A 27,785-nucleotide genomic window follows, 5' to 3' on the forward strand; every position below is an offset into this window, starting at 1 on the left:
TTTTCAAGGTACTGTTAAAAGTAACAAGCCAGCCTTAAAGAAAGTATTACATTTGAGAACTGCAGAACTCTTCCAGGAAGAAAAAGCACTAAGAATTGAGCACAAGAACTTAAGCCTCACTTGTTTCATGTTAAACAACTACTGTTTCCCGTATATTTAAACTTCTCTGAACAACAAAAATAAAAAGGACGTAACCGAGTTACTCAAATATAGTTCTTGTAGGCTAGGGGAAAATTTTACTTCCATTTAAATGATGTGGACTCGGAGCTGGTGGACTCCTCGTGAGACCTGGGTTAAGTCTACCCACAAGAGTCATCAACAATACTGAAGCTCAGCATTTAGGCGGGCCTTAAGTGTAACTCTGACAACAGTTACATACAAGTGTAGTATTGAGTTGTTGTTCCTCCTCAGACCATCCAGCATTCTTCTCTGCACTCAGGGTAAAATATGAAATTCCTGTATTCCGATCCTGCAGGAAGGTTGTTTCAAGAGTAATAATAGCTAAAAGAAATTATCATTTTGAAGCTCTTTTTGCCCAAATGAAAATAATAAAAATCTTAGTAAAGGAGTATTTTATAAGTCTACTTCTGTTTCAGGTGGTTTACTGTGGAAAAAATGAAAGCATTATACCCCACACTCAACACTTAAGTGTACCAAGGTCAATTTTACTGCTGAAACAAGGAACAAAACTGCCAGTTTCCTTAGGAAGCTTGTGATAAAGTTCAGATTCCCATTCCAGATTTGATAAGAGACTTCCACATTTTCCTGTCAGATTGACTGGCCTCTCAGACCAGCTAACAGAACCTACTGAACCTGTCTTGACCCAACACTTAAACCTCCCATCACGCTACTTGCAAGTGCCTGCACTTGCCTCACATACTCATTCCTGACATACACAGCCGTGTATACATAAGCACGAAACAGCTGTAGTTCTTAAAGCTAATGAAGACTGACAAGACACAGACAAGTCCTTGCTTTTACTCTACTGCCTTCTCTAGCATCCTCCACTTCTGCTGTGAGAACAATATAGCTCATATTGTTCTTCAGAGCAGGGACATCTATTCATGTGCTGCCTTGATATTCATTATGTCATGGGCTGCAGCGGTCTCCAGGTGGCACCAGATACCCAGAAATACCGACATATGGCTTCATGTGCACTCCCTGCAGGGATCCGGCCTCTCCTTCCCTTCACCACCCCTCAGCTTTTCAAGCCAGAGCAAATCCATATGGACAAACAGCTGAAGTACACGAGATGATGTAAGTACTTAACACTAGGCAGCAGGCGATCAGAACGGAGGGCTGGTCTTTGGCCTACAGCGACTGTGAAATAAGCTGAGCAGGGAAAGGAAGGACAGAGCTAAACAAAATGCAAGAAAGTGGTAAATAGCTGGGGGGTAATAACAAAAGATTTAAGATGGAGAAAAAATGGTAAAAGCCCATCTGCAGAGCTAATGCATTTCCATTTTGGTGCCCTGCAGACCAACAGAGCAGAGGTCAGCGACTCTGACACAAAGACATGCAGTTCAGGTGGGGCTCTTGCAAGGACCTTCACATTAATCGCCAACATCAAAGTTGGTAACAAGACTGCTAAGTCACCTGAAAGCATGCCAATGGGCCAGGATTCGCCAGTGTCCTCTAGGATCCTGCAGAAGCAGGACCTCCAGTAGGAAGGCATCATCTTGGACTCACACACCAGAAAATCCCATGTCCACCAAGAACAGGTCACACACACACACAGAGACGATCACTTTAGCGTTCGAGTCATATTGCCAGAAAGGTTTGCTGGCCTAGGAATGCAGGCTTATGCTGAGACCAAATAAATGCCTGTAGGCAAGACTCTGCTCAAAGGATACTCACAACAAGGGCTTCATGTGTGTGGGAAATAAGCAGAAGGACTCTTACAACCGTTCAGTAAAGAAACTGAGACCACCCTACTTCTTTCAGCTCCTTCTCTTATTTTAGAGATGCTTATCTCTTACCCTACAGTTATCTGTCGCTACTCGCAACATCCTTCTGTGAAAGCCAGACCCCAAAGCGGCGGACCCGGTGAAGCACGGCTGTCCTCCAGTGGCAAGCGACACGCACTGCAGCGACGCAGCCGGATGGTCTCCTGCCACCTCCTCGTTCCCTGCCTGCTAGTTCCTTCTGACTTGGACCTCCTGTACTTCAAAATTCAGCACACGGGTGAGCATTTACTCCTGCCTGTTCCATGCTATGCCCTACAGTCAGATGAATTTACAGAGAGGAACTGAAAATGACTGTTTTTAAACCAGGCTCTTGCCTGCAGGGGAAACGTTACAGTATCTTAAAGAAAACTACAAACCTCTCCAGGTTATATTAACAACATACCATAAAAACACAGAAATATACAAGAGTCTCGACTGATGTCTTGGTCAGCTCAAAAATCCAAGATTTCTTCCTAAGAAAGTGTGGATTTTCAAATTAAAATACTTCTACAATTGGGGGAAACACAAAGTGGCCTCTAAACTTAAATACGGGAAAGGGAGCTAGGCAAAATGTACAGGCTCTCTCTTATTAAACATCTCTGAGTCTCCATCTCTTTGCTGTGGTGAGCTTTGCGCTGCCTGTCCACTTCTCAATCATTCCATCTTAAAGTATTTGCTAGCTTTTTTCCTTTCTCTTTTTTAAGCTTAATCTTCCTTTTTCACATAGGAGGTTTTAGAGGAAAGTTTGATATTTATTGGAGGAGTGAGCAGAAGATACCATCGACTCACTGGATGTGATCCTGCAGCTTGCTGAGGATTTTCTATTTCCACTAATTTTAACAGAAGCAGATCCTCCTCAACTTTTAACTGATTTACACTCCTAAAAATTACTCAGCCAAGTTCTGAGAAAAAAGTTTCCAGTATTTCAGAGAATGCGTGTCATTTGCTACAACTAAGACCATTACAGCAGAACACTAGGAATAAAAACTGCTGAATGTATTTTGTCTTGCCATTCTCCCAATCTTTTATTTCTGTCTTTCATCTTCAGATCTCTTCCTACGAGTTACTGTACCTCACACCAATATTTCAGTTCCACAATGACTGAAATTGAAAAGGAAAACAGCAGCAGGTTAACAGAAGGTGATTTAGTAGATCAAAGCTAAAAAAAAAAAAAAAAAAAAAACAAAACCCCTGAGAACTTCCAGAAGGAGGAGAGTGACCAAGGAAGGACCAAAGAACATCTGAAATCATAATTCCCATGTAATAGCTCACACTAGTCTTTACACACATGCTCGCTCAACAGACTCTACCAACTCAAAAGAGAGACACTGCGTCACTAAAGAGCTCAATGCACTGTCACAATCCAATTAGCCAGGTAAAAAGTTATGACATCCAAACAGACCTTAGCTTTCTCAAATAAGTGATGCGCAGCTCATCTAAAAAACCAAAAGAAGCAGAAATAAGATGGGGTGTGCGTGTGATACAACCGATACCTTATTCCAATGAAAGGAATCAAAAGGTCGCTTGAGAGAAAGTAATTTAATGTCAACTGCCCTACTAACCGCAGCACAGGAGAAAGTCTCAGCCCAACTACAACACAACGCTTCGCCATTCTGGGTCCCTTCCAAAAGCCTCACACTTAACCAGCAAAGCATTCAGCTTGGAGGTATAAACTCTTAACATTCAGGAACAGGATTACAGAAAATTTCCAGTACAGCAAGGCCGATAAACTCACCACATCAACACAAAAAGACCGAGACACACAGTATTCGATTAATGCAGTCCTACAACAGCGTGAATCATAACTGTAAAAGTATTAAAGACAATTTGGTGTAGATGTCAACGCAGACAGTACAAACCCAGAGACAGATGTTTATATATTAGGACTGCTAGTGCCACTGCATGTTTTTCTAGCTGGGTTATTTATAATAAAGCCACTGTCACAAAAAGGCATTTGCCTGCCTCTCAGCCAATGTTAAAAAAACAAACCCTGAACTGCATTGAGTTTCATGGACCAAATAAAGCAAAATATTTATTCTTTTTGCCAAACAAGGCACAGTCTCATTAAAAACTGTTGGACATTCAAAACAATTGAAAAATAGATTTAGTGCTGTAATATACAGTTCACTTGAGGAAAAAACTCAAAAAGAAAATCAATAGAAACAATGAAGCCAAATGCTAGCTGTCAATAAATTGCTGGCATTCATAAAATAATGAAAATAGCGGCAGCTACATTAGCACAAGCAAAAAACGGACCCAAAACCCTGCAACACATTCAGACTTTGAACTCTAGTGAATCCACATACACAACCCACTCCAAAATTGTCACTGCTCTGATGCTTATGAATTAGCCACTTACTAAAACTGATATGGGAAATAAAGCATTATGTTAAACCTTGGGAGACTTATGGTTCTCCTGCACACCTGGTAAACTGCTGAAACAAGGAATAGGCAAAAACTTCACCCAAGAGTCTGCACTTCTGTGGTATTTCTTCTACCTAAAGCAAGAGAAGGATTTTTAAAAAGTGCATCTGACAGGGTTTATGACACTTTTTTTTTTTCTGCTTGCAGTCAAGATGTGTGTCTACGGAAGTATTTAAGGATGTTAACAGTGGCAAAGTAATTGCAGGAGTGCTTGGCCATTCTCCTTCCCCATCGTGAAATATCCCTGTCTTCCTTCTGAAAAGCCTCCCACTGAGCACAGTTACAGATAACACAGTTAACCAGGCAGCGTTTCCATTCCCTTCAGCAGAGCTTCCCTGAGAAGAGATGAACATGGCAGGAATGTAACTTTTTCAAAAGCAAATAGACTTATATAAAAGACAATGCATTAAGCATTGCCTTTCCTAGCACTGCTCTTATTCCCTACAATGGCTTCCAATATCCTGGGCATATGAGTTGTACCCCTAGACAGGCAACAAATCCAAAATATGGACTAGGTGTATGTGCAACCTCTTCTCAAAGCTCCCCCCTCTCGGTCTAAAAGCATGCCAATTCTTGTTCTCCACACAGTGTGGCACTAGAATCAAAAGATCCTGACACAATTGGGAAAGTGGTAGGAAGATACTTCCAAGAGCCATGCGTAGGGGGCCACACGCCCCCAAGAAAGTTTGCTAGCTTGGTCTCCGCACTTCACAAACACAGCTATAATGATTTCAATCTCAAGGTGGTTCTAGGAGGAGCTCAGCCATGGTCCTCCACTCAAGAGGCTAGCTGTGCATAAAGCCAATAAGCCACCGGTTATCCAGAACTCAAGATTATACACACAGAGGCTGAAATTTCATAGTAGACTCTTGTCCATTTCCATTGGTAATTGCCTATAGAAATATAAAAGATTAACACAGGTGGAGTTACTTAAGTATCCAGTTATAAGAGTTGTACAGAAGCTCAAGAATCTTGTGTTGAATTCTTTAGGAACAGGTGAAAGAGGGAACCAACTTTATCCTCTTTTCTTCTTTAACGATAAGCCTAGGAACGTGAAACTACTTGACAAAGCTCACAAAACTTTAAGGAACAGGTAGCATCCCCTCAACAACCTGGGACAGGATATTTTCATGGTGCTATCACACGCAAAATATGAAAGATTTACTACTAACAGCAGAAACTAGAAAGCTGGGGTAAGGTTCTTTAACAAAGTAATTTTACCATGCTGGGAACTTAAAGCTTTCATTTGCCTACTGCTTTAAATTTCATATCCACTGGTTACAACTGCTACACCCATCTCCAGCTGTTTTCTCATTTCCTCCTTGCCACTTAACAGTTGCACTGAAAAAATTCTAATTACTACTTCACAAACATCTATTACAGCTTTAAATTAAAAAAGCAGTCTCAATTCACTATTAAGCAATTACTTTGAGAAATATTCTAGTATCTTGGAGAGAGTAAGAAAACCAAGAAACCTAGAACAGAAGAGTGAGATAACTTCATCATGGGTTAATAAATGCTTGTGCTTTTTCTATGTATGAAAAGAGGCTTGTCAATGTGAAGAGGCCCCAAGAAATATGTAAAAAAAGCTACAGGAATGACAGCTGCAATTGCCAACATACAGTTGTAGAAGGATGGCTTCCCAGCAAAGGGATCGGATGCAGCAGACAGCTTTGATAGTCCTGCTGGCAGTTACCTAACCGGGGTGTCTGTGCTGGAAGGCTGGCCTCCCTGGAGAGGGCAGGGAGAAGAGTACATTCTTCCAGAGAGTGACTCAAAGCTTTGAAGTGGATCCCTACACTAAATTACCATCTACAGGAACCCACCTTTCTCCCCATTAACTAGATAGGAGACCAGATTCTTAACTTGCATAATGGTTTCATAATCTCTGTAAGACAGGAAAACACAATGCTGCTGCCGAAAAGAGCTCCTCTCACCTTCCTTTGCATCGACAGAATAATTCACTGTAGAGAACTAATTCCAGCTGAAAACTAATGCAGGGAAGAATCAGTTAATTGTGTTAGACCATGTCCAGTTCCGGATTTGATTCCCCACACGAATGGGAAAGGAGCAGGTTCACCTCAGGCAGCAGCGCCAGCTTGAAGCCCCACACAAACCACAGCACCAAGAGCAGGTCATCCAAGGCAGGTGGCTACGCTGAGCTGAGTCCCTCCACTTCGTGCCACCCACCAAGTACACACTCCAGTGCAACTGCTTTCCCTCAAGCATCCTGCAACCCTCTGGGTCACAGCCAGTTGGGGGCACCTTCCTGTTTAAAGTCAGTAACACTGAACTGTGATCAAACCCACACGCTACTATTTTATTCAATTAGTAGTTAATTGTGAACCAAAGTTACCTTTTACTTCCACTTATGTGAAGGCAGCACGCTTTGGGCTACAAGTTATCGAAAGTAATCTTACCTTTTACCCTTATGAACTCCCACAAGCACAGCCAAGACATCTCCCTGGCTACAGGACATTCATTACCCACAGCTAGCTTGGTGTAGAATTAAATCAAAATGCATCCCGTGACATTTCTACAGCTACCTCCGGCCTTTCGGGATTTTTTTGTCCTCCCTCTCCTTCAGTAATCTACACAAATATAATCTTCCTAGTTGCTGCTCCTGCCCAGGGACCTTAGCAGAGCTCTTTCAAACATTCATCACGTCTCATGAAATAATTCCAAGCGATGAGAACCTTCAGTCAGCACTTTTCAGTCAATGAGTAGCACACACCTGTGGTTTTCTGCGATTGCTCAGGATAAAGTTAACCTGTTACTTTGGATCAAGAATTCAGGGGAAGACATGTGCAAGACATGAAAACAGAGTATATATATCCAGGGTCCTCCAGTGAGACAGAAGGAAACTCAATTCCCCATCTTTCCTCAGTTCTCTGCAGAACAAGCTCCCTCTTAATCCTTACACCTGACAGTGGCAAAAGGCCCCAGAAGCACTGCCCTTCCCGAACTAATGCTGCTAATTCTGCCGTAATAAGCTGTAGCCTACAACGGGGAGGAAAGTATAATACAGTAGCTGCTTCAAGTGTGCACTGTGAAGAAAAATAAATCACTGCAGTTACTGATAACAAACCTCACACACTCAAGTCACTTGGGCTGTAACGAACTTTTAACTTGGTAAGGCTAAATTAAAGTTCTATTGAGAAGGCAGTAAGGACAATTTTAGTAAATATTCTTGTTCTTGAACCTTGTTCCATTCTTCCTTAATCTCTCCTATTTAACATTGTTCTAAATTTTCGTTTTCAATTTCCCCCATTTCTTCCAATAACTGCTAGTGCAGTCTCACTAGATGACACTAGTTCTTTAGAATTCTCTAGTGAAAGCAGGGAAATGTGAATTAAACATTTCCATATCAACTATTTGTTTTGGAAACATTTCCCTTTTTAATATATTAAGAAAGGTATTTTATTTTGCTCACCTGACAGTTCATTTCAGAAGGACAAACATGTCCTTTTGTCAGGTGTAAAATTAAGATTTACACATTAAAAGTAGCAGGCACAGGGGAATTCATTTTCAGCTGATGCTGGATCATAATCAGTCCCTTCCTTTTACAGTTCTTCATAACATAAAAGTGACAAAAGACCACTGGAATACTTGGAGGTAATACATTGAGAACAGAAAAGTATTTCAGGTTAAAACAGCCTGTAAAACCCACTGCCACAAAAAAGTAAAGTCTAATATTGTAGGTAGATACTAGAAAAGGTTAATAGTTTTATCAACAAGTATTTGTGGTCATTTTTCTCCTCACACATTAATTTAGGCTTTCGTTTAGGCTATTAGCAGACTGCTAACAGGGAAATAAAAAAGTGTTTCCTCAAAATCAGCCAGACCAGAGCAGGATTCTTTGGCTATCTGATGCAGTGTTGCAGGATATCAAAACGGCACCAGACACTACCACACCTGAAGAGACCAGTGCAACAAGTTTCATGGCATTCTGCAGACTTCATAATAAGCTACAGGTATTTGGATTTTGTTTTCCTCTAAGGTTTCATCCAGGTGAAGAAGTATCCAAGAACAAACTTTTTGGGAGGAGCTATTCCTTTTATCTTTGCACGAGCGCTCGTTAGGTAGCAATACTCTGCCTGGACGAGGGAATTCAGGCTTCAAATCAGAGGAGCAGGAAGCGGTCGTCCTTGGGATGGTTACACAGGTCCTACCCCATGAACAACAGCTGCCCATGCAGTAACTATTAGTCACCTCACAAATTACACCCTGATGCACAGAAGGAAAACAAAACTCAGTGCTAGTTAACTTAATGTCAGGCTGTCAAAGGTAGAGGTGTAGTTTAGAGTTGTTGCACCAGGGACAGGAAATTCCAGGAGAGTTTTGGAAACACCTATGGCAAAAAGGTGGCAGACAAGACAAACTCCTGGAGTCTAAATTAAGTCATCCTTGATTTTGAATCACAGAAAAGTTCAAATGAATTAATAAGTGCTGGAAAAGATGTAAACAGAATCAAGCCCAGGTGACCCCTAGACAGTGGGCCTCATGCTGAAGTTTTATGTAGTGTAATTCATTTTACACACACATCTAATTCATTTGGACTCATGTTCCAAATATTCTTATAGACCAAGCCCTAAAAGTGCCATTATAATCAACCTTCAAAGAAGATGAAGCGGAAAAAAAAAAAAGAAAATCCCACAGAGGCACTCAACCTTGAAGGAAAACAAACTTTCCACCAGGAGCAAGGTCTCATTTTCCAACACACTAACTCTGCCGGAGAAGCCATCCTTGCCTTTAAACTGCCCACTTGTTCCCACCCACGTCACCCCAACCATTCCTTGTGTCAGCACAAGCATTTCTAAGACTGCAGCTAACTGGTCAGGAAACTAATCCAGGCCAGAACTCACCCAGCCAAAAAGATACTTATTTCCATCCAGCCCAGGTCTCTGGTGTGCCCAAACACTCAGGCCAGCCAAAAGAGAAGCACGGCAAGAGGGTTTCTTCCAGCACAGTGTAAGCTTTAAGTGTTCAGGAAACTACTGCCTCAGCATGGAATGCATACCACACTTTAAAACCCCTTAATTTACATTTATGTTCTTGACGCTTCTGCACTTCTGCCTGGACTGATTTGTTCTCTTCATGCTGGCTATTCTTCATGCAGCTCTTGATGTCAGAACACACTCTGGAACAGAACAGATGAGTCGTACTAGTGAAACTACATAAAAGAAAAAGGGAAGAGAAGGGGAAAAAAAAAAGCACTGTTTGAATGTTTAATGCTTGTTTAACAGAAAATATGTAATTCTACACTTCTAAGAGTAGCATTGATAACTGCTTGAGGACTCCTTCACTTACAAAAAAAAAAAACAAAACCAAAAAAAGGATTTTAAATCGGCTTTAATAGTTTCCACCAGGAAGAATTAACTCATTTTACAAACTCCTCTCTACCTCTTCAGCACTTACAGTTCTTACAACTCTGTATGCCTTGTGTCAAATTAAGAGTGCAATATGATGTTTTAGAGCTGGTTCTGCCTACTGCACATGGCCTTTTCCTCCTGTGCTGTGGAATTCCAAATCACAACACCAAAGTGGTTTTTAAAGGAGTGTAAATTAGAGCAAGTATAACCCATTACACACTGTCAATGCAGCAAGTAACACTATCAATAAAGTAACAAAATCAGCTCTAGCACAATTCTAACCTTACTACCCCGAGGAAGAACAGCCTCAGGTCATTGAAGAGCTGCGAAGCTAGCTTCACTACCCTTATCAATTAAGAGCTTAAAATATTCACATTGACAGAACTAAACTATTGACAAGACAGGACATTATTTCTCATCTGTAATCCTTTTCAGACCTCAGCATGCATAGATGCTAAAAACCCTGGGAACAGTAAGCAACTCCACAGGAGTAATTCTCAAGCGAGGCACATACTCTCGCTGCACTCGGCGATGCGGGCCAAACAGTGTTGAATTTCACACCAGTTCTACGCCCTTTGAATTTAAGTACTTTCCCTCCCCGGTTCTTCTGTCATTTATTTAGGACAAGGCACTCAAGTCTGGGTTCTGGCTGCATTTTTTCCTTGGCAAATCTATTTTTAATTGTTTATCAGCTTTAAAGAGCACTACTGATAAGAAGTTTGTTGGGGCTGTGGATGCTCAGTGATAGCGAGCTTTTTAAAAAAAGCATTTGGAATGGATTTATTTTTATTTTAACACTTACTCTGTAAAAGTCACACATGCTATATACATTCACTGACCAGAAAAGGGGATGCTCAGAGGTTACACGGGGTGTGCTCCACTGCTAAGGGCACATTAAGACTGCTGACGCAAGCTGCATCCTTGCCAGGTTCTGTGCTGGAGAGAGCTTGCACACAGTGTATATAAAATATATATAAAATAGTTACTCTTAGTAGTTGAGCTTTTATTCCTGACTTGTAACGCTGGAGAAGACTGCTATTTCCCCATACTTAAAAAACTGGTAAACTATCACGGAAAAAGCCTTAAGAGTGAAAGACTTCTCCATGCAGAAGACACTCGATGCAAAGTGGTGGAACTGTACATCTCAGAAGTTTTAATCGCTGGACAAAACACACCAGAACTCTCCAATGGAGCATGTTTAATCGATTGGAAGCATCCTTTTCTCTACTGCTATTCTTTTATCCTAGCTTTGGTCTTCCTGAAGTTTGGAATCGAGAAATAGTGTTCTTCCAATTTTCAAAACCTAATCTGCTTGGCAAGTGACTTCACAGTGGAGAGATCTGTTTTGAATAAAGACTGTACCCAGCCTCTTAGGAGGGGAAGAGAGAAACAAAACAATAATAGCTGTAGTTCTTTCCCACACTACAAACAACACAAATTCAGACCAGTTCACAGAGCCATCTGCAGATTACAGCTGACGGTGGGTTAACGCAAAGCACAACCATCACCCTTCTCTTTTCACGAGGTATAGGCTCTCCATAAGGTAACAGGTTACTGGAGTTTGGAAGCACGCAGCTCAGGCACCGCCCAAGGAACATCAGCCTACCAACGTACAACCCAAGGAAGAAAGTTTCCCAGCGCTGCAAACATACACACTTCAAAAACACAAGGCGTTCTTATTCTGATCCACTCCCTGGTAACGTCCCAGGGGGAAGAAAAGCCACTCCTACCCTCCTTTACTAGAAGGATAGCCTACTTCTGTTACAGTAAGCAGCGTACTTTCTGGCATAAAATACCTTGCATGAATTTACATTCCAATCAGATCTTTGATGTATGAGCAAGATTTAATAAGCTTGAAGGAAACCAGGGATAAGCTGGAAATTTAAGTGCTCCGCATGTCCATTTTTGAGCTTAGTCCACTGACATAACTGCAAAGAGCCCATCTGAGGGCTGCCAAAACAATGAGGAGGCTGGAGCACAAGACGTACAAGAGCAGACTGAGTTAGCTGGGAGAAGGCTAAGGGAAGACCTTGCTGCTACCTTCAACCACCTAACAGGAGAGTAAAGAAGATGAAACCATGCTCTCGGAGGTACACAGTGAAAGGACAAGATGCAACAGGCAAGCTGCAACAATGAGTGGTCAAATATTGTAGCAAGTTGCTCAGAGATGCTGTGGAAACTCTAGTCTTTCAGCTACCGAAGATATTTGCTAAATACAACCCTAACCAACCTCATCTAAATTCAAAGCCGGCCCTGCATTGAGCCAGGGGTGGTCCCCTGGTCCCTTCCAACCCAAATTATTTTATTCTCCGGCACTACATAAAATGAAGGATACACTTAAACTTCAAACACAAAGCAATGACTTCTTATTCATCTATACAGCTAGAACTACAATGCTCTTCGGACAGAGAAGAATACTGGTCTCAGCATTCACTTCCACACAAGTTCTAGAGGACCTGGAACACTTTCTCAAACAACGACCAGTTCTTTAGCTACTGTGCAGAAGTACAGTCATTCTTGGCAATCTACTAGTGACCTGCACTTTCGGAGCGGTGAATATACAAAGCCTCCTAGTATTTAACTTAACAGAACAGCATTAGAAGAGTACAGGCTTAGTGCATCGTTGTTTAGGAGACACAAAACCACGTGTGACATGAAGTCAAAGAAGGGCTGTACAAAGACAGGGCTCCTATATGAACTTCAGACAGAAAAGGTGGAAGCAGTACTGACAGAGGACCTCAATTTTTTAAATTTTCTAATTGGCAGGAGAAAACCCAAGACCACAATGAGTAAATCTAAACTAATAAAAAAAGAAAAAATTGTCTTTGAAGAAACAAGGACTACTGTATGCTCTTTTAATCAGAATGTTAACAAGAGGTTGTATCTTGAGTGCCAGAAGGTAGCTGAAAAGGATCCCTGGCTGCTTGAAGAGGCAGCTCTGGGACAAGAACAAATGGTAAAACACCACACCGACCAACAACTGCACTGGATAGAGTGCTCCTACAGGGAGAGCCAGACTGGTAACAGAGCAGGACAAACATTCAACACTATCTCCCTTCTCTGAATCTGGTGAAGCTGGAGAAAACGTCCCTAAGGACTCGTTTGCACAAGCCACTCAAAGCAGATGTCTCCAAAAACATTACAGATGTCATGTCGGGCAAGTCAGACATCTGAATATTTGATAGTCTGCTCCATCATACTGTCATGGAAGCTGCCAAATTCTTCTTCGTGTAGGTTAAAATGCTGGTAGAACAGGGAGAGGATGCAGCTGCTTCAACAGGGCAAAACCGTTGCCACAAGCACTACAGGAGCCAATATAAACTACTCTGGCCTCATATAATGCTCTAATAGTTCAGGGTAGGTAGGAGGCACTAGTAGTTGTTCCTGAGCAGGAAGGAGAGGAGTGCATTAATATGGGAGGTAGGCAAGGATCAAGTAATCAATGAGTACCTTTTGAGTATTCAGTATTGCCACAGGAAGCGATAAATCTCTCTTCAAAGATCAGAAGTGGCAGTAAGTTATATACTCAGCAGGAATGCTGGATAACACTAACTTCTTCCATCCTCCAAAAAGAAAAGAAAAGAAAAAAAGGTTTTAATAATCTGATAAGCTTTGACTGAAACTACTAGCCTTCAAAAATTTGATTTTTTTTTCCAACCTGTAAACTCCTGAGGTGCCTCTGAAGGGTTCTCTGGCAGTACATAGTGGGAAAGCAAAACTAAAGTTTATATTGCACCTCCACTGCAAACAGTTTAGCACATAGGGGAAAGCTACTGTTTTAAAGTGTGGTATTGTTACACTCATGTCAAGTACGCAGAACCCAAAACGGGGGCAGGGGACAGGACATTTTTAATTCAGTAGCATTTCCAGCTTACTCTTTAAATCTCTGGGTGCTAGAGGTGGTTTCAAGGAAACAGCTTTGCAAATCGAATACAAGGAGACCATGAAACTACAGAAGAAGGTGAAGTAATTGCCCAAAAATCACTACTGGTTCCACCACCGTAAAAAGCTCTTCCAGAAGCCAGTCCAGAGCCATGAGGTCTCATTCATTATTAAACAATGAGAGAATTCAATTCCCCTGACAGTGATTTTAAACATACAGCAAAGTTTCCTGCTCTATTTCAAAAGAGTAAAAAAAAAAAAAAAAGTTTACAAATATCGTGGTCTCAACTACTTTTTCAGAAAGCCTCTAGTTACCCCAAAATATTTTGAGGCATGGTTCCACAAACACTTAAACTCAGAGCTGGTTTTTCCACATCCACTTACATCTAGTTGCCCCCCACTTTTTTTTTTTTTTTTTTTGAGGTGGGGAATGGATGGACACACATAGGAAGCAAATTCAGCTGATCAACTCATTGCCTGGCAACACAATTTCCAGCACACAAGTGGAAGGAGAAGGGGTCACAACAGTCCCGATGCAAGCCGACTTAATTTTTCGACGGAAGCCGTAACTTTTACTTCCCTAAATGCTTTGGTGTTATTCCTAGTATAGCAAGAGCTGTAAATTCACTTGTGTATCTTTTATCAATAGGGTGGGGGGGGGGGGATGGGGGGGATAATTCCTTTCTGCAACACTAACATATAAAAAAAAAAAAAAAAAAAGAGTCTTGCAAGGACAGATCAGTGTCCATTTAGTCCAGCAGTCTGTCTCCAAAAGCTCAAGCAGGAAATGCTGTGTAGGGAGAGCAATCCGTCATGTCTGTGGTTTACCAGCCTCATCCCAGCACCCAGCCATGAGATTACAGATCTGAGCCTTTGGACACACTGATCCCTTTCTGAACCTACGGTGTCTCCACAGTCTCTTACCAAAATAGATTTTTCCATCAATTGTGCGTATTTTCCCCATTTCTTCCTCCTACAAGGTACAGGCTCACCACAAAACTCACTGCATCTACCTAAAAAGTTGGCCCTGCATACGTGCTAGGAACCAGACCACAGAACAGCAATCAGACTGGACACAGACTGAATTTCTGCAAAGAACATGAGTGGCAGCGGCAGAGCTACCCTATTTGCCTTCTTACAAACAGCCAGGAGAACCCAGAATTGCCAAACTCAAGCATCGGATGCTTCCCTTGAAATTACCACCCAGAGGAGCACATGGATCAGATGCAAGTCAGCTCTGCAGCTGAGACAGTTCTCCAGCTTCCATTTTCCCCTTCTCACCTTTTTAACATACATAATACACGAAAAGTAGTCTTAGCTTTCAGCAATCTTCGCTTCTAGATGATTAGTCCACTGTCATGCTACTCACTGTAATATTCTGGAGAGCTCAGAAAGCATCAGACACTTTGATCTTGACTCCACGCATGATGCATTATCATAGCTCAAAATTATTAAGTGTTGTTTACTCCTTCTTCCACAGCTTTACTCTACCTAGCTTCATTCCTGATTAATTCAGTATTTTACTCGGCATCCACTTTAAAACGAGGATCACTGCATATAAAATAATTTCAGACAATACATATAAATGAAATATATAAAATGATTCAATAAATAATTTAATGTAACAAAATAAATAATTTTACAAAGCTGTATTTTCTGAAGTGGATTCATTAAAAATCACCTTGCTTCACCCTCACTGAGCATCTCCCACGCTATGAACTGGGAAAGACAAACTACTTTAGGGATACAGACTTGGGACTGGCTGGACAAAGTCCTTGGGCTACCTGAGCTACCTGGTAGGCACGAGCATGCCTGGGCAGCAAAGAAATAACATTTCTCCTACCAACAGCCCACTAATGCTATAGCCACAGGTTTTTTTTATTTTTTTAACAGTCACAAGCTTGGACTAAATACACAGGACACTATTCTGACACACCTCCAATACATCAATACCTGCTTACTTTTGCATGTTCAGAAGATTCTACTGGCTTGATCGTGTTCTAGATTTCTACGGAAAAGTCCTAAAACTCTGTTCAAAAGAGAAGAGAAGCTGCTCCCCCTCTTCTTTCTTTAGCAGGACCATCTCCGAGTCCGAACTCTTACAAATTACAGTTTTTTAAATGTATATAAAACAAAAGAAGTTCAGTACCTTGCAGTTGGCTGAAGGAATTTTCAGAATTTTTTTCCACAATCTTGATTCAAAGATGTTAAGAAATGAAGAAATACATGACTGCTCTTCATATCATAATCCAACAGTTAATCACCTTCACTGGGAAAAAGTCTTTTAATTTGAACTTCTCTGGCTACAAATTCTTGTTGTGTTTGTCAGCAAGATTTTAAAAAAAGCTCACTAATATCTCCCTGACAAGGTGATACTGGATATTTGAGGACTCTAATCAAGTCATCTCTCAGTTTTGCTGAGAAGCTGCACAGTACCCTCTTAACACTTCCCTGCATGGCATTACTACTTAGCTCTCCATCTAACTGGAGATTAATCCCCCTCACAGACAGCAATTTTTTTGTTTAAGCGCTGATGCCAGAACTGCGCATACTATTTTGGTAATGACTTCAACCCACCCCACACAGGCAAGAAGGTATCTCTACTCATTCCATTAATGCATTTGAGAATTACATTAGCTTCTTTGTCACAGCATCACCTTGGAAACTCATGTTTAAGCTGTTTATCCACTACGACTCCAAAATGCAGTTCAGCCACTGCTTTCTAGGATACCATGCGCCTTGTTTTAAATTCAGCCGGATCGCCTCATTCCCAGGTGTATGGCTTTACATACAGCAGCCTTAGCACACACATCTGAAGGGATCTGCTTCACCTGACGACCGCGATGGCTGCCTTTCCACAACCCACAATTTAATCTCGCAAAAGTTTTAAATCAACAGACATTTTGCACCAACAAAATCAGTGATGACAACAAATGGTAACGAGCAATTACCAGTTTTTGCTGAACGTCCATGGAACTATTCAGTGTTGTACACCCCCCAGACTATTTCTGAACTATCCTGAACTGATATTTAGTAATTCAGGAATATTTTTTTACATTCTGTAAGGTCCTCAACATCAAGAGAGATAAATTTATTATTTGACTTTGTTAAAGGTAACAAGCTCTTTTTTCCTTAAAGCCTTATTTACTAGGATTAATTACACACATTTTTCTCCTTGTTAACTAAATTCTGTACTAAGAATAAACAGCAGAGCTGGTAACTAATGTAAACTAGGTAGGTATTAACATCATGGAACGCTGGTCAAATACCCAAGGTAGCTCAGGTGTCTCTGCACAGCACTACGTTACTGGCTGCCACATTCACCCACTCCATCTCCTACTGATACAGCAGCACTTCTCCAATCTGGAATTTCTCTAGTGTTCCAAAGTGCATCAATATACAATATTCCAACGCTACAGGTAGGGATATTCCAGAGTTCAAAGTGAAAAATAAATACACTAGACAAGACAAATATCTCTCTCACCTTCCAGTGCACTTTGGCATGGGGGGTTTTGGGTGCTTTTTGTTTGATGTTTTGCCTTGAGTTTTGGTTTGTTTTTTAAAAACACCCACAATATAACAGAGGGATTTCAGAAGCTTTCAGAAAAGCCACCTAATTCTAAATACCTGAAAGAGGGAGTAAGGATTACTTTGACATCCCAATTAAGGCAAGTAATATTCTTGATATAATTGGACCAAGCTACTTTCTCCTCTACTTTACAGATAGCTACTTTACCTGCTGATGTTTGAGACACATACAAGCTTCTAATCATGATGCATAATAATACAAAGGTGTATTTCACACTCCAAACAATCTGTGATTTGGCTTCTGTTTTGTTACAATTTGACAAGTTCAATGATGTCAACAGAAATTTTTAGATTCTGAGGAAAAAAAGGAGAGAGGTAAAATAAGATTTTCATTATAAGCTGAACTCAGTTCACAGTCTCTTTACTCAGCCTGTACATTTGAGTGAATCTTTTCGGTGAAACCCATGAAGCTTTAGAAATATCATGAGCTTGTTTCCATGGCAGAGAAATAAGACAATGCCGACAGCTGACAACACAACGTGTATTTGGGCACAGTACCTGAACTACAAGGTGTAAAGAAAATACTCTGTAGCACAGCTTGCTGCACTACTACCAGGAGTGTAGCCCTCCCCTGTGCTACCTGGTCAGCTGATCCCAAGTGATTGCTGCACTACTACTGCTTTCAAATGCTTTTAAACATACCTGGCCTCACCTCTTGGTATCAACTCCACAAAGCACCCTGAAATCCTCAGGCAGGTGACAGTAAAAAGCAGGAGGGCTGGAACTGAAGGGTCTCTAAAAACAAACCTTTACGTAAAATGCAACTGGAAACATCTATGACTCACAACTTTGCCTACAGGGGAGTTAAAGAATGATTCTTCAGGAATCCCTTCTATCACAGATCTCCCTCAAGTAACACATGTTCGCTGCGCCACGCTCAGAGCTGTCTTTGTACTACTTCTGTATTTTTACCTGTTAAGAACCACATTGGAAAGACATTAAGACCTGATAAGTTTCCAAGGTTTTATAATACTAAATGAGGGAAACCTCAGTTTAGCTTTAATTTATATCCAACACCGAAACTGAGTTGTTCAGTGTACGGTTACCTGCATGTTTATACAACCTGAAAAATAAAATTTCCTACCCACCTCATGTTTATTCTACTCTTCTTATCAAGGTTATTTTTGTTAATCAGAAAATGCTGAGATCCCTCAGCTGAGCAGCTACTATTTAGTTTTCATATTAAATATGTCTAGAATAAGCAGATCTCATTTAATTCCTAAAGAATGATGGATTACTGGAGAGAAGTGGGAGGAACAGCAGTACAGAGTGTTTTAAATGAAATTCAAATATCCTTCAGTACAAAAAAAGCAACATCTTGAGTTACAGTCAGTATAGGACAAAAATTCTTTCTAAGTTTCAGAAAAAAAAAATCTGAAAAAAATAAAGGCATGTTCTGAGCCACTTTTAGGAGCAGTAAATATAACCTTTGAACAAGAAAAGGAAATTTCCTGGATCTGTGTCTGTCTAAGACCACGTAACATTGCAGAGCTTGATACTGTATTGAAATGTCAAGGTTTACTACAACAAAGACTGAATTGGGCATCTGAACTGGAGCCAAATGGATGAACAGAGGTTTAAAGTTAAGCAAACAAAGTCAGTCCAGTTCAGTAAGCTAACACAAACAAAACAACCCCAGAATCAAAGCTTTGGATTCTGGAAGCTGAAGACTAGCTGCTCAGTCAGCGTGCGCCTTCACGTGTGCAGGTAGCAGTCATGGCTGTTCTTTATTACACGTATTTGTAGAGCACGTACAAGCACAGGAAGAAGCAGCATTTGTCATCCTAATGCTCAACTACTCCCTCAAGCTTTTCCTCCCTGGTAAAGAAGGGGCAAGAGAAGCAAGAGTTGCCAGGATGGGTGAATCAGGGAGGTTTCATATAAATAAAAGCGATATATATGATATATCTGAAATAGCTAATGTACAAAAAAAGCATTTGGACAGAGCAGGAAGCGCTGTCCGGAGGTCAGAGCTCAACACTGCTTGCTGTTACAAGCCATGAAGAATCTGCCAAAGCACAAGGGATAAGGGCAAGGCTGATCACCCTAATAACGCTCAACACCCGACTTCTAAAAATCCTCATTGGAAAAGCAGGAGTTCTTGGACACGAAGCACTAAGGGGAAGAAAAGAAATTAAGTTCCAAAGTAGGCTCTATACCAAAATTCCTAAGTTAGTAATCACATCTAATTAGATTTTTCAGGTAAATGCTGAATAAACACAAGAGTAACACAGGTCAGCTTCCGGCATTTTCAAGACAACAGCAACGGTACCGCATCAGGCGGGTATCAACCTGCAGCCGCAGGAGCTGGTAACGACACACACAAATTAGCTAGGGTTCGTATTCAAGATACAGCCTGCTGAAACGAAAAGCAGTTCTGGAAATAGCTCTTTCCCTCAGTAACGCTGCAGGAACAAGTTGCCAGAAAACTTCACGCTGCAGTGACAGCTCCCCAAGCTCTGTCCGAATTGGTTGAGACTCGCCGTATTATTTCAGCTGTAGGGCCACTTGAGGCTATAGGAACTCAAGTTTTGCACTTTTTGCTCAGATGTTATTCCTGAAAAATATCCCACAAAGTTTCAAGAGCATTAACGAAGCCATTCCGTGCATCCTAATAACCTTCCTAATGTATACTGTAAGTAGAGGCCATTAAAATTGAGCTAGCCCTATACATCCAGAAGAAAAGCAAAATGGAGGTTAAAAAAAAAATCTATCAAGCTAAAAAAAAAAATATGAAAGCATTGCTTTTGCCCTTATGCTCAAATTGCTCCTTCCTTCAGTCCTAACGATGTCTGCCATACTAAAGTTATGTTAGGTATGGCTTAAGTAAGAACAGCTTGAATGCAACACAGAGCTATTTCTTATACCCAGACTCCTGCAAATTCAACAGGCTCTACGCAAGCAGAATAAACTGAAGAACTTGAGAAAATATTTACACGCTCCTTCGCTGAAACAAAAAACATATACTGGAAGTGGTAAACAGTATTTCTGATGCTTCCAATGACACCTCTGGAGTTTGCTACCAGAATTCGGTAACCGGCAGGAGGTGAGGAACAGCCATGCATTTATTTAAGGGGGGAAAGACTGGGTTAAAAAAAAAAAAAAAAAGGAAGTCACAAACAGGAAAGCGAGCTCATTCTCACCAGCAGGCAAGTCCTGAGGATTACACCAAACAGAAAAGGATGCATACAACATGACGAACCCCTGTATCGAAGTCATTTCACAAAGCTAAGGCAAGGCCAAATCCGGTACTGTAAAAACACATTTACTAAAAAAATTTAAAGTTGATGTAGAGAACAAAACGCAAACTGTTTGGACACAGACCATGTGCGATTTCCTCTTCTGCATCACAAAAAGAATCGGGGTTTGTGCTTAACGCACGCACCCCCCCCCCCGCCCCAACAAACCCATGCAAGAGAGGGAATAACCCCCTGTTTGGTGCTGGGCTTTCGGGCTCCATCCCTAACCAAAAGCCGGGGCTGCGGGAGGCCCACAGCTCGGGCCGCGTGGAAGCAAGCGACACAACTTGGGGTCGGTGCAACCCGGGAAGGGGGGGGGGGGGGCACCGGCTCTCGGGGATCGGGAAGGAGAACGGGGGCGGGGGGGGGGGGTGTTGGCGACCGGGCAGCGCGGCGAGAGCGGGCGCCCCCCAGCCGTGCCCGCGTCCCGGTGCTGCATGGCGCTGCTCAGCCTGCCTTGCAGAGGGAGCTCGAGTCCCGCTCTGCGCCTCGCAGCGCCTCTCACTCCGCAGCACACACCAGCGCAGCGAGGCGGCGGCCGGCAGGAGCGGGACACGCAGCCACCGTCGTCGCCACCGCCCTGCGGTCAGGAAACGGCCGGACACCGAGGGAAACCACGGGAAACGGGTGGAGGGCGACGGGCCGTGCCCCGCAGAGGTTCGGGAGAAGACGAAGGGGAGGGTGAGGGGGTGGGGGGGTGAGGGGGAAGCGGCGGCGGCGGGTGGGGAGCGGCGGGCCCGGCCCGGCTCGGCGGGGCGGGGAAGGCGGGGGAGGGGAGGAGGAAGGGACGGGAGGGGAAGGGGGGGGGGGAGTTGTCGGCGGCTCGCGTGGCGGGGAGGGGGCGGTAATCAGCCCCGGTGGCGCGGCGGAGGAGACAAAGGAAAGAAAATGGAGTCGGGGCCGGCGGCGCGGCGGCGGCCCGGCCGGGCGGGGACGGCGGGAAGGGAGGCCCGGGCGGGCCCGCTGCCCAGCGCCGCGCTGTGGGGAATGGCGGCGGTGGCAGGCAGGCGCCGGCCGCGCTGGGGACGATAGAGGGAGACAAAGCCCCCTGCTTCCCCGGCGGCGGCCGCTGCGGGGCCCCAGCCGAACCGGAGCCCCATCGTGACACCTAGAGGCCGGAGAAAGCGACTGCAAACCCCCCGCCACCGCTTACCTGCGCCCAGCACCCCGCCGAGCTCGCTCCGGCCAGCCGGGCCCCGCCGCCGCCCCACGCCGCCCACGGGCCCCGCGGAGCCGCCGCGCCCCGCACGCCCCGCCGCGGCCGCCGCTAGCGCCCAGCACCAGCTCGCGGTTTAATCGCTCCACAGTCGCTTCGGACACAAAATGGCGGCGGGCGGGCGGAGTGCGCCTGCGCCAGCGCGGCTGCCGCTGCCTCGGCCGCCGGCCGGAGCGGGGAGGGAGGGGGGGGGGGAGGAGGAGGGAGAGAGGGGAGGAGGGAGGGAGGGACGGCGCGCGGGGAAGCGGCCGCGCGGGGCAGTCTGGGAGCGACGGGCGGGGTAGGAGGGGCTAGGGAGCGAATCGCGCGCCAACTTCAAACGCGGGGCCGCGGCGTCAGGCGGTGTGCGTCGGTGCGTGCGTCGGTGCGTGCGTCGGTGCGTCACGCGTTGGTGAGGGCGGGGCGCCCGTGGGAGGCTGCGCCGCGCCCCGTCCGGCCCCGCCCCTCCCGCACCCCTGAGGGGAGCTCGCCCGGTCCCGCCGTTCGGTGTCCCGGCGGCGGCACGGTGTGCGGAAACATCCGCGCTGGGCCGGCGGCTGCGTTGGGAGCCCCGTGGGGCCGCTCCGCCTTCCTGAAGCGCCTGGTGAAACCGCGCGGGCTCTGAGGGCCTGTCGGCCTGTCAGTGGCACCCCGAGCACCCGTAGAGCCCCCAAACACCTCTGCCTCTGCGTGCCCCTCCTAAGCTAAAGCTTCCCCCCTTCGCCTGAGCGAAGCTTTGAGGCCCAGAAGGGCGGGAGGCTGCGCCTCAGCTGCGGGGGAAGGAGCTGGTGAGGAGGGGAAGGCCACGGCGAAGGTCTGCGCTGAAATTTGTGCCTTCCTCCCCAGTGAGGAGCGCTTAGTTGGCTGAAAGACCGAAGCTTTTCTTAAACTGGAAGCAGAATCAGCAATACTGCCATGAATTAGTGACTAGGAAAGCTGTAGGGCAATTTTATAAATACCAGCAAGTTACTGGAATTAAACAGTATTTGCCTGGTGGTTTTAAAGGACCTTGGGCTTGCCAAGCTTGTAATCGAGCGGGATGTACTGCTCGAGTTAGCTTCAGCGCTGCGGGAATGGTGAGTGTGGTGCCAGGTATTTAGTAGGAGCTTCTAGGGAAGTTAACGAGGTCGGGTCCTGCCCGGCGGGAGTTTGGGACCACAACTTCCCCCTCCACCCCTGAAAGGTGGAAACAGCCACGGCATCCAGAGCAAGAGTTATGTGCTGGCGTGTCTTTCATTTTCTGCAGTTTCACATGTCGCTGAATCTTTGGGGTTTAACGTACTTTCTCATCTGCAACAGTGTTGCTGCAGACCGGTAGCTGATTGATCAGCAAGCTGAGAGGAGGGGAGATTTCTATGAGCTCATGCTGCATCCTCTTTTCATAAAAAAATGTGAAATGAAGTTTAAAATGGGTTAAAATACTAATAGTCCAAAACCAAGATGCATTGGAAGGAAGCTGCTTTTTTTTGCTGCTTTTACTCACCTGTTAATCCCCAGAGGATATGATTAGACTTGATGATCTTAAAGGTCTTTTCCAACCTAAATGATTCTATGATAGTAAAGCTGGGAGTTCAGAGAGGAGACTAAATGTAAAGAAACCTCAACACAAACCTGTGCCACTAAAGAGTTATAAGGCTGTTAGAGCTGAAGCAGATACTAAAAATCTTGCCCCAAATTTTTGTTCCTCTTGAGATGCCACTGCAGGGCAGAGCAAAAGCTGTTCAACAGCCTTACCCCAACCTGCTTTGCAAGTGACAAAACCATCAGACAAATGCGGCGTGTGTTAACATGTGTAAATTCTGCCCTTAAATCCTAGTCTGAATAATGCTTATGCTTCATCAAGCTGCGTCATGGTGGGGAGAAGGGTCTGCCAGGCTACTGCCCTGTGGGGCGGAGTTTGGTGGTGGCGAGTGAGAAGATCAGCTCCCGACCCTGCTTTACAGCCTAAGCTCTCTCCGTCCTTGCAAAGTGGCAGAGCAGCGGTGGAGCGCCGTGGGCAGCGTTGTGAGCACCAATACTCCTTTCGGGGCTGTTGACAACTGAGACCGACTTCTCTTCTGAGGATTATGGCACCAGGCTGAGTCCGTTAACTCGTTACAGCAAGGGAACTGTAGCTTACCGAGCTGCCAGAGGGGACGAGCCGTGTTGAGTCACGAGGACGTAGCTCTGTTTCTTCAGCCTCAGCTGAAGGAGAAAAAAATCAGTTACAAAGCGATGGCAAAAAGTGACAGTTAATTACAAGGTGGCAGGGTGTAGCCCACAGCTGTGACCTCTGGGGTCTTCGTTGCCTGAGGAATCCAAATCAGCGAAACCGAATATTCTGAGTTGGAAGGAACCCACGAGGATCTTCGAGTCCAACACCTGTTGGACTATCAAATGCTTTTCTAAAATCCCCAAAAAACTGCACATCCCCTGCCTGCCTTTTGTCCACTAGACATGCAACCTTGTTGTCAAAGGAAATGAAGTCAGTAAGGCACGAAAGATCTGCGAAGAACATTTCTGGGGAAACGAGATTCTGCAGTGTGAATTTTTTAAAAGTCATTTACATTTATTCCAAGCTGTCAAACCATCAATTCTCATGCTCTAATTCTGGGGAGGGTGGCATATCTTCCATGTATAGCCATGAATCCTGCTTGAAGCTCAAAATGGAGAGGAGTGCTGACTATATGTAAAATTCCTTCTTATGCTCCTTTAAATACTCACCCAGGGCTGGGAGTAAATGAGTGCTAATGATCCCTCTGCCTTTTGTTTGTAGCCCTGCTATGACAAACGGTTGCTTGTCTGCTGCTTAGGAAACAGAAGTTGTTCTGGCAAACACCTATTCCCGGGTTTCTCCTCCCAGACCATCCACCAGCGTGCACCGGGAGTCTGACCTATTGAACTTGGCTTTCTCACTTGGAGGGACTTTTGAGCTGATTTGCGGAGGATTCAAGCCCCCAGCTTCAGTCCTAATTGCGGGTGCTCCTGAAAATCAGCCTCCAGGCCTGTCCAAATTAGACACCCAGAGGCAGATGCTCCTTCTAGAAAAGTTGCCTTTCCCAGAGACGCCTTGCCCATCAGCAGAATGGCAGGAACTGAAGCCAAGGAGCTCCTGACCGCCTCGGGTTAGCTCACCCCGCTCCTCCCCGACTCTTCCTAGCTCCGTGCTCCCATCACCCTCTCGCTGTACCTCAGGAGTCACCGCCTCTCTCCTCACTCAGCTCTAAGACAGTAGTCGAGTTTGAGAGCCAGCATTAAATTTAATTTTAGTGACTGCCTGAAGCGCACTTTGGTCTCCATATGAAACGAGGCCCCAGCTGTCACCCTAGGAGCGGTCCTTGGAGAACAAACCCGTACCTGTGTGCCCAACAGCCCCGCGAGGAACGCATCAGTGATCATGAGGAGGTGGTTGTTTTGCTGTGGTTCAGTGCAAACTACTTAGCTGTTCGGATAATTTCGAAGTGCCCTAGTGAATGTCTTGGAAACATGATTTCATACAAGCCTGGGATAAGGTGAGAGGTCCAACTCTGAGGCTGCTCAAACCAGAGATTCCCAAACTACAACCCCCTAAAACTGACTTGGTGTCAAGATTGAAGTTATTTCTTACACGAGGGCCGATTGGAGCTTGTGGCTCTCCAAAGTGGCAGCGTCTGCTTGGGGTCGTTCTGGCTGGTGGGTGCTCTTGGTGTCACAACTTGGGTGGCAGCACCAGCCCCGATGCCGTCCGAGAAGAGGGTATGTTGGCTGACAAAAATAATCAGCCAAAAATAATTATATGCTACCCTGAGACCAGCAGGTAAAAACCAATACTGCAAAGTGCTCCAGAATCCATATGCACTCCTTTAATTAAAAGGAAAACAGCAGCAAATGGGGAAAAGGAACATCTTTCCAAAGCCGGAGCACGTGGGTAATGCAACCGTGACACAGACACCCTCCCACGGGCTGCAGCTCCTACAAGAAAAGCAAGTAGCTGCAACAGTCATCAGTGCTGCTGAGCACAAGCACGTCCGTACGAGAGGGAGATGTTTTAAGCGCTGACACAGATTTGGCTGACAAACGTGGTGCTGGCAGGCTGTCTCCTTTGAAATAGCAAACACGCTGCTGCAAAATGCGCTCTGTGGTGCTGTGCCTGTCCCCGTGTCCTGTGAGAGTGGGTCCCAGGGACTTCACCCCACAAAGCGGTGCAGTTGCTGCGCAAGGGCTGGAGGAGACGTTAAGTCCTGGAGGGAAAAGTTGAGGCCTCTGCCTAATTTCAAACAGCTGGCTGTTGTGATGGTTGTCCTACTCCTCCCCAGCCCTAAACAAGAACCCAACCAAGCAGGATGCAAACTGCAGTGGATGTTTGGAGTGAGCGCTGTCCAAAAAAACAAGACTTTTTTTTTTACATTTATTCCGGTTAAAATGTCAGTCCTGCAATTCCAGGTGACCTGGTGGTGTCTGTGGGGCAGAGGGCTTTGGCGATGCTGGCATTGCCATTCAGAGCAAGGGGCTTGGCGACAGATTCCTGAATTAATCTATTTGGGGTTCTTTCCCCAGATGTTCTTAAAACCACATAAATAACGAGTTTATTCCTTGCAGTTCCAGGAGCAGAGTCATTTTGTCCTGCCCTGCCCTGACAGAAGGCTGCTTTCTTCCTCCGATCTCTCTACAGCCAAGGTGGAGCTTATCCTGGAAGGTGGCATTGTGCTGCAGGGAGGACACCCACGTCGGTGAGTGAATTGAATTTGTGGCTCTGGCCATGGGAGCACAGGGCTGGTCTTATTTCCAGGAGTTATTCAGGGGAAAAAGAAACCAAAACATAAGATGGCTGGGCCGCTTTCCACCTCTCAGGTGCTCTTGTCCACAGTTGTAGGTGCCCGTTGGGACCCAGATCTCTCGGTGCCTACAGCTGTGGTGTGATGCAGTGCTTTGGGAGGAACACCGCGCTTCCCTTCTGGGGCTTGTCCAGCCCCCGAAGCAGGCTGAGGAAGGCAAAGCGAGCAGTGATGCAGCAAAATATCCCCTGGTTACCCCAATCCCTTCCCGCAATCCCATCTGCAGATAAAACTGCATCCAAAAGTGGTTTCGCTAAGGTGATGTCCTATCTGGGACACCCCATGCACCACGACGTGCCGTGCAGCGTTAGCACGGAGCTGCAGGCTGGCCGTGCCCTGCCTGTCCGGCCACACGTGGCATTCTGCCTGAATCAGCCCAAAAAGCTCTGCTCCAGTGAGAAAACAGGACATGGAGGCTGTAACCTGCTGGGATTTGCTTAGAAACCCCGGGGAAGCACCGATGGACGGATCCTGCCCAGCCTGGGGGCCATAAATCCCCAGCTCCGCTGGTGCTGGCAGTGCCTCTGGAATTGCTGCTGCACCAGCGCTGGTGCCGTGGGGGTCCCTGCCTCTGCTGCCTTTTGGGGTGTCTGCTGCTCTCACCTGCTCCCCCTCCCAGGATCGTAAGGGCCACTAAGATGATTAAGGGATTGGAGCAGATGCTATATAAGAAGAGGCTGAGAGAGCTGGGACTGTTTAGCTTGGAAAAATGAAGGCTGGGGTTTTTTTCTTATCTGTGTCTATTAATACCTGGTGGGGGGTAAAGAAGACAGAGATAGATGGTCCTCGGAGGTGCCCAGTGAAAAACCGAGCACCAAACAGCAACTGAAATACCAGGATTTGAGTTAAACTTCATAAAAAATTATTTTTTATTTTTCTGTGAGGATAGTCAAGCACTGGCACAGGTTGGCTGGAGAAGTTTTGACACCTCCATCCTTGGAGACACTCAAAACCCAACCAGACGTGATCCCGAGTTCTAACTGACACTGCTTTTGAGCAGCAGGGAATAGATGAGCGTTTCCAAAATTCCCACCTCAACTATTCTGTGAGTCTTTGATCCATTACGGCTCCGTGATTAGACCGAAAAGTGCCAAATCTTTACGGGAACGGGTTTGAAAAAACAATTCAGCTGAGTGAGCTCCGTCACCCCTACACAGGGAAAAACAGTAGAAACCAGGGCTGCCCCGGGAACAGCGACAGCGTTTCACGCTGTCGCTGTTCCCGGGGCAGCCCTGGTTTCTGTGGCTCCGTGGGTTGAGAATCCCATGCCAGAAATCACAATTATGCCCCACAAGATCCCTCCACCACCCTCCGGTAGCAATGCTGACCCCTGGGCAGCGCGGCCA

At 45.1% G+C, this 27,785-nt stretch overlaps 2 protein-coding genes across 8 annotated transcripts in view; one reads left to right on the forward strand and one right to left on the reverse strand.

Moving 5' to 3' along the window:
- Nucleotides 1-21,829, reverse strand: part of CTCF (CCCTC-binding factor) — a 37,082-nt gene extending 15,253 nt beyond the window's left edge. For 2 of the 7 annotated variants that reach the window (XM_054840237.1, XM_054840235.1), the window contains exons 1-3: nt 21,605-21,829; nt 13,193-13,305; nt 9,416-9,543 (exon numbers count right to left, since the gene is read on the reverse strand). In XM_054840237.1, coding sequence (XP_054696212.1) covers nt 9,416-9,469 — 54 coding nt within the window. In that variant the 5' untranslated portion in view covers nt 9,470-9,543; nt 13,193-13,305; nt 21,605-21,829. Of the gene's footprint in view, nt 1-9,235; nt 9,375-9,415; nt 9,544-13,192; nt 13,306-21,604 lie in introns of those variants that run through there. The other 5 variants (XM_054840241.1, XM_054840238.1, XM_054840236.1 and 2 more) reach the window with 4 other exon arrangements.
- On the forward strand, nt 20,538-27,610 carry LOC129212426 (uncharacterized). Its single transcript, XM_054840993.1, has 4 exons — nt 20,538-20,576; nt 20,686-21,108; nt 26,204-26,334; nt 26,472-27,610. The coding sequence occupies exons 1-4, from the start codon at nt 20,538-20,540 to the stop codon at nt 26,878-26,880; spliced, it is 1,002 nt and encodes a 333-aa protein (XP_054696968.1). The 3' UTR covers nt 26,881-27,610.
- Nucleotides 27,611-27,785: the final 175 nt, after the last annotated feature.

The sequence above is a fragment of the Grus americana genome, chromosome 13 (genome assembly GCF_028858705.1).
Source record: "Grus americana isolate bGruAme1 chromosome 13, bGruAme1.mat, whole genome shotgun sequence".
Lineage (NCBI taxonomy): Eukaryota > Metazoa > Chordata > Aves > Gruiformes > Gruidae > Grus > Grus americana.

Excerpts from the sequence above, each read along its gene's own strand:
- LOC129212426 (XM_054840993.1), top strand. The coding sequence starts at position 20,538 with ATGTGCGATTTCCTCTTCTGCATCACAAAAAGAATCGGG. Across the intron at positions 20,577-20,685 it reads GCATCACAAAAAGAATCGGG|CCGGGGCTGCGGGAGGCCCA; the intron begins GTTTGTGCTTAA and ends CCTAACCAAAAG. Across the intron at positions 21,109-26,203 it reads ACGGGCCGTGCCCCGCAGAG|TTCCAGGAGCAGAGTCATTT; the intron begins GTTCGGGAGAAG and ends TATTCCTTGCAG.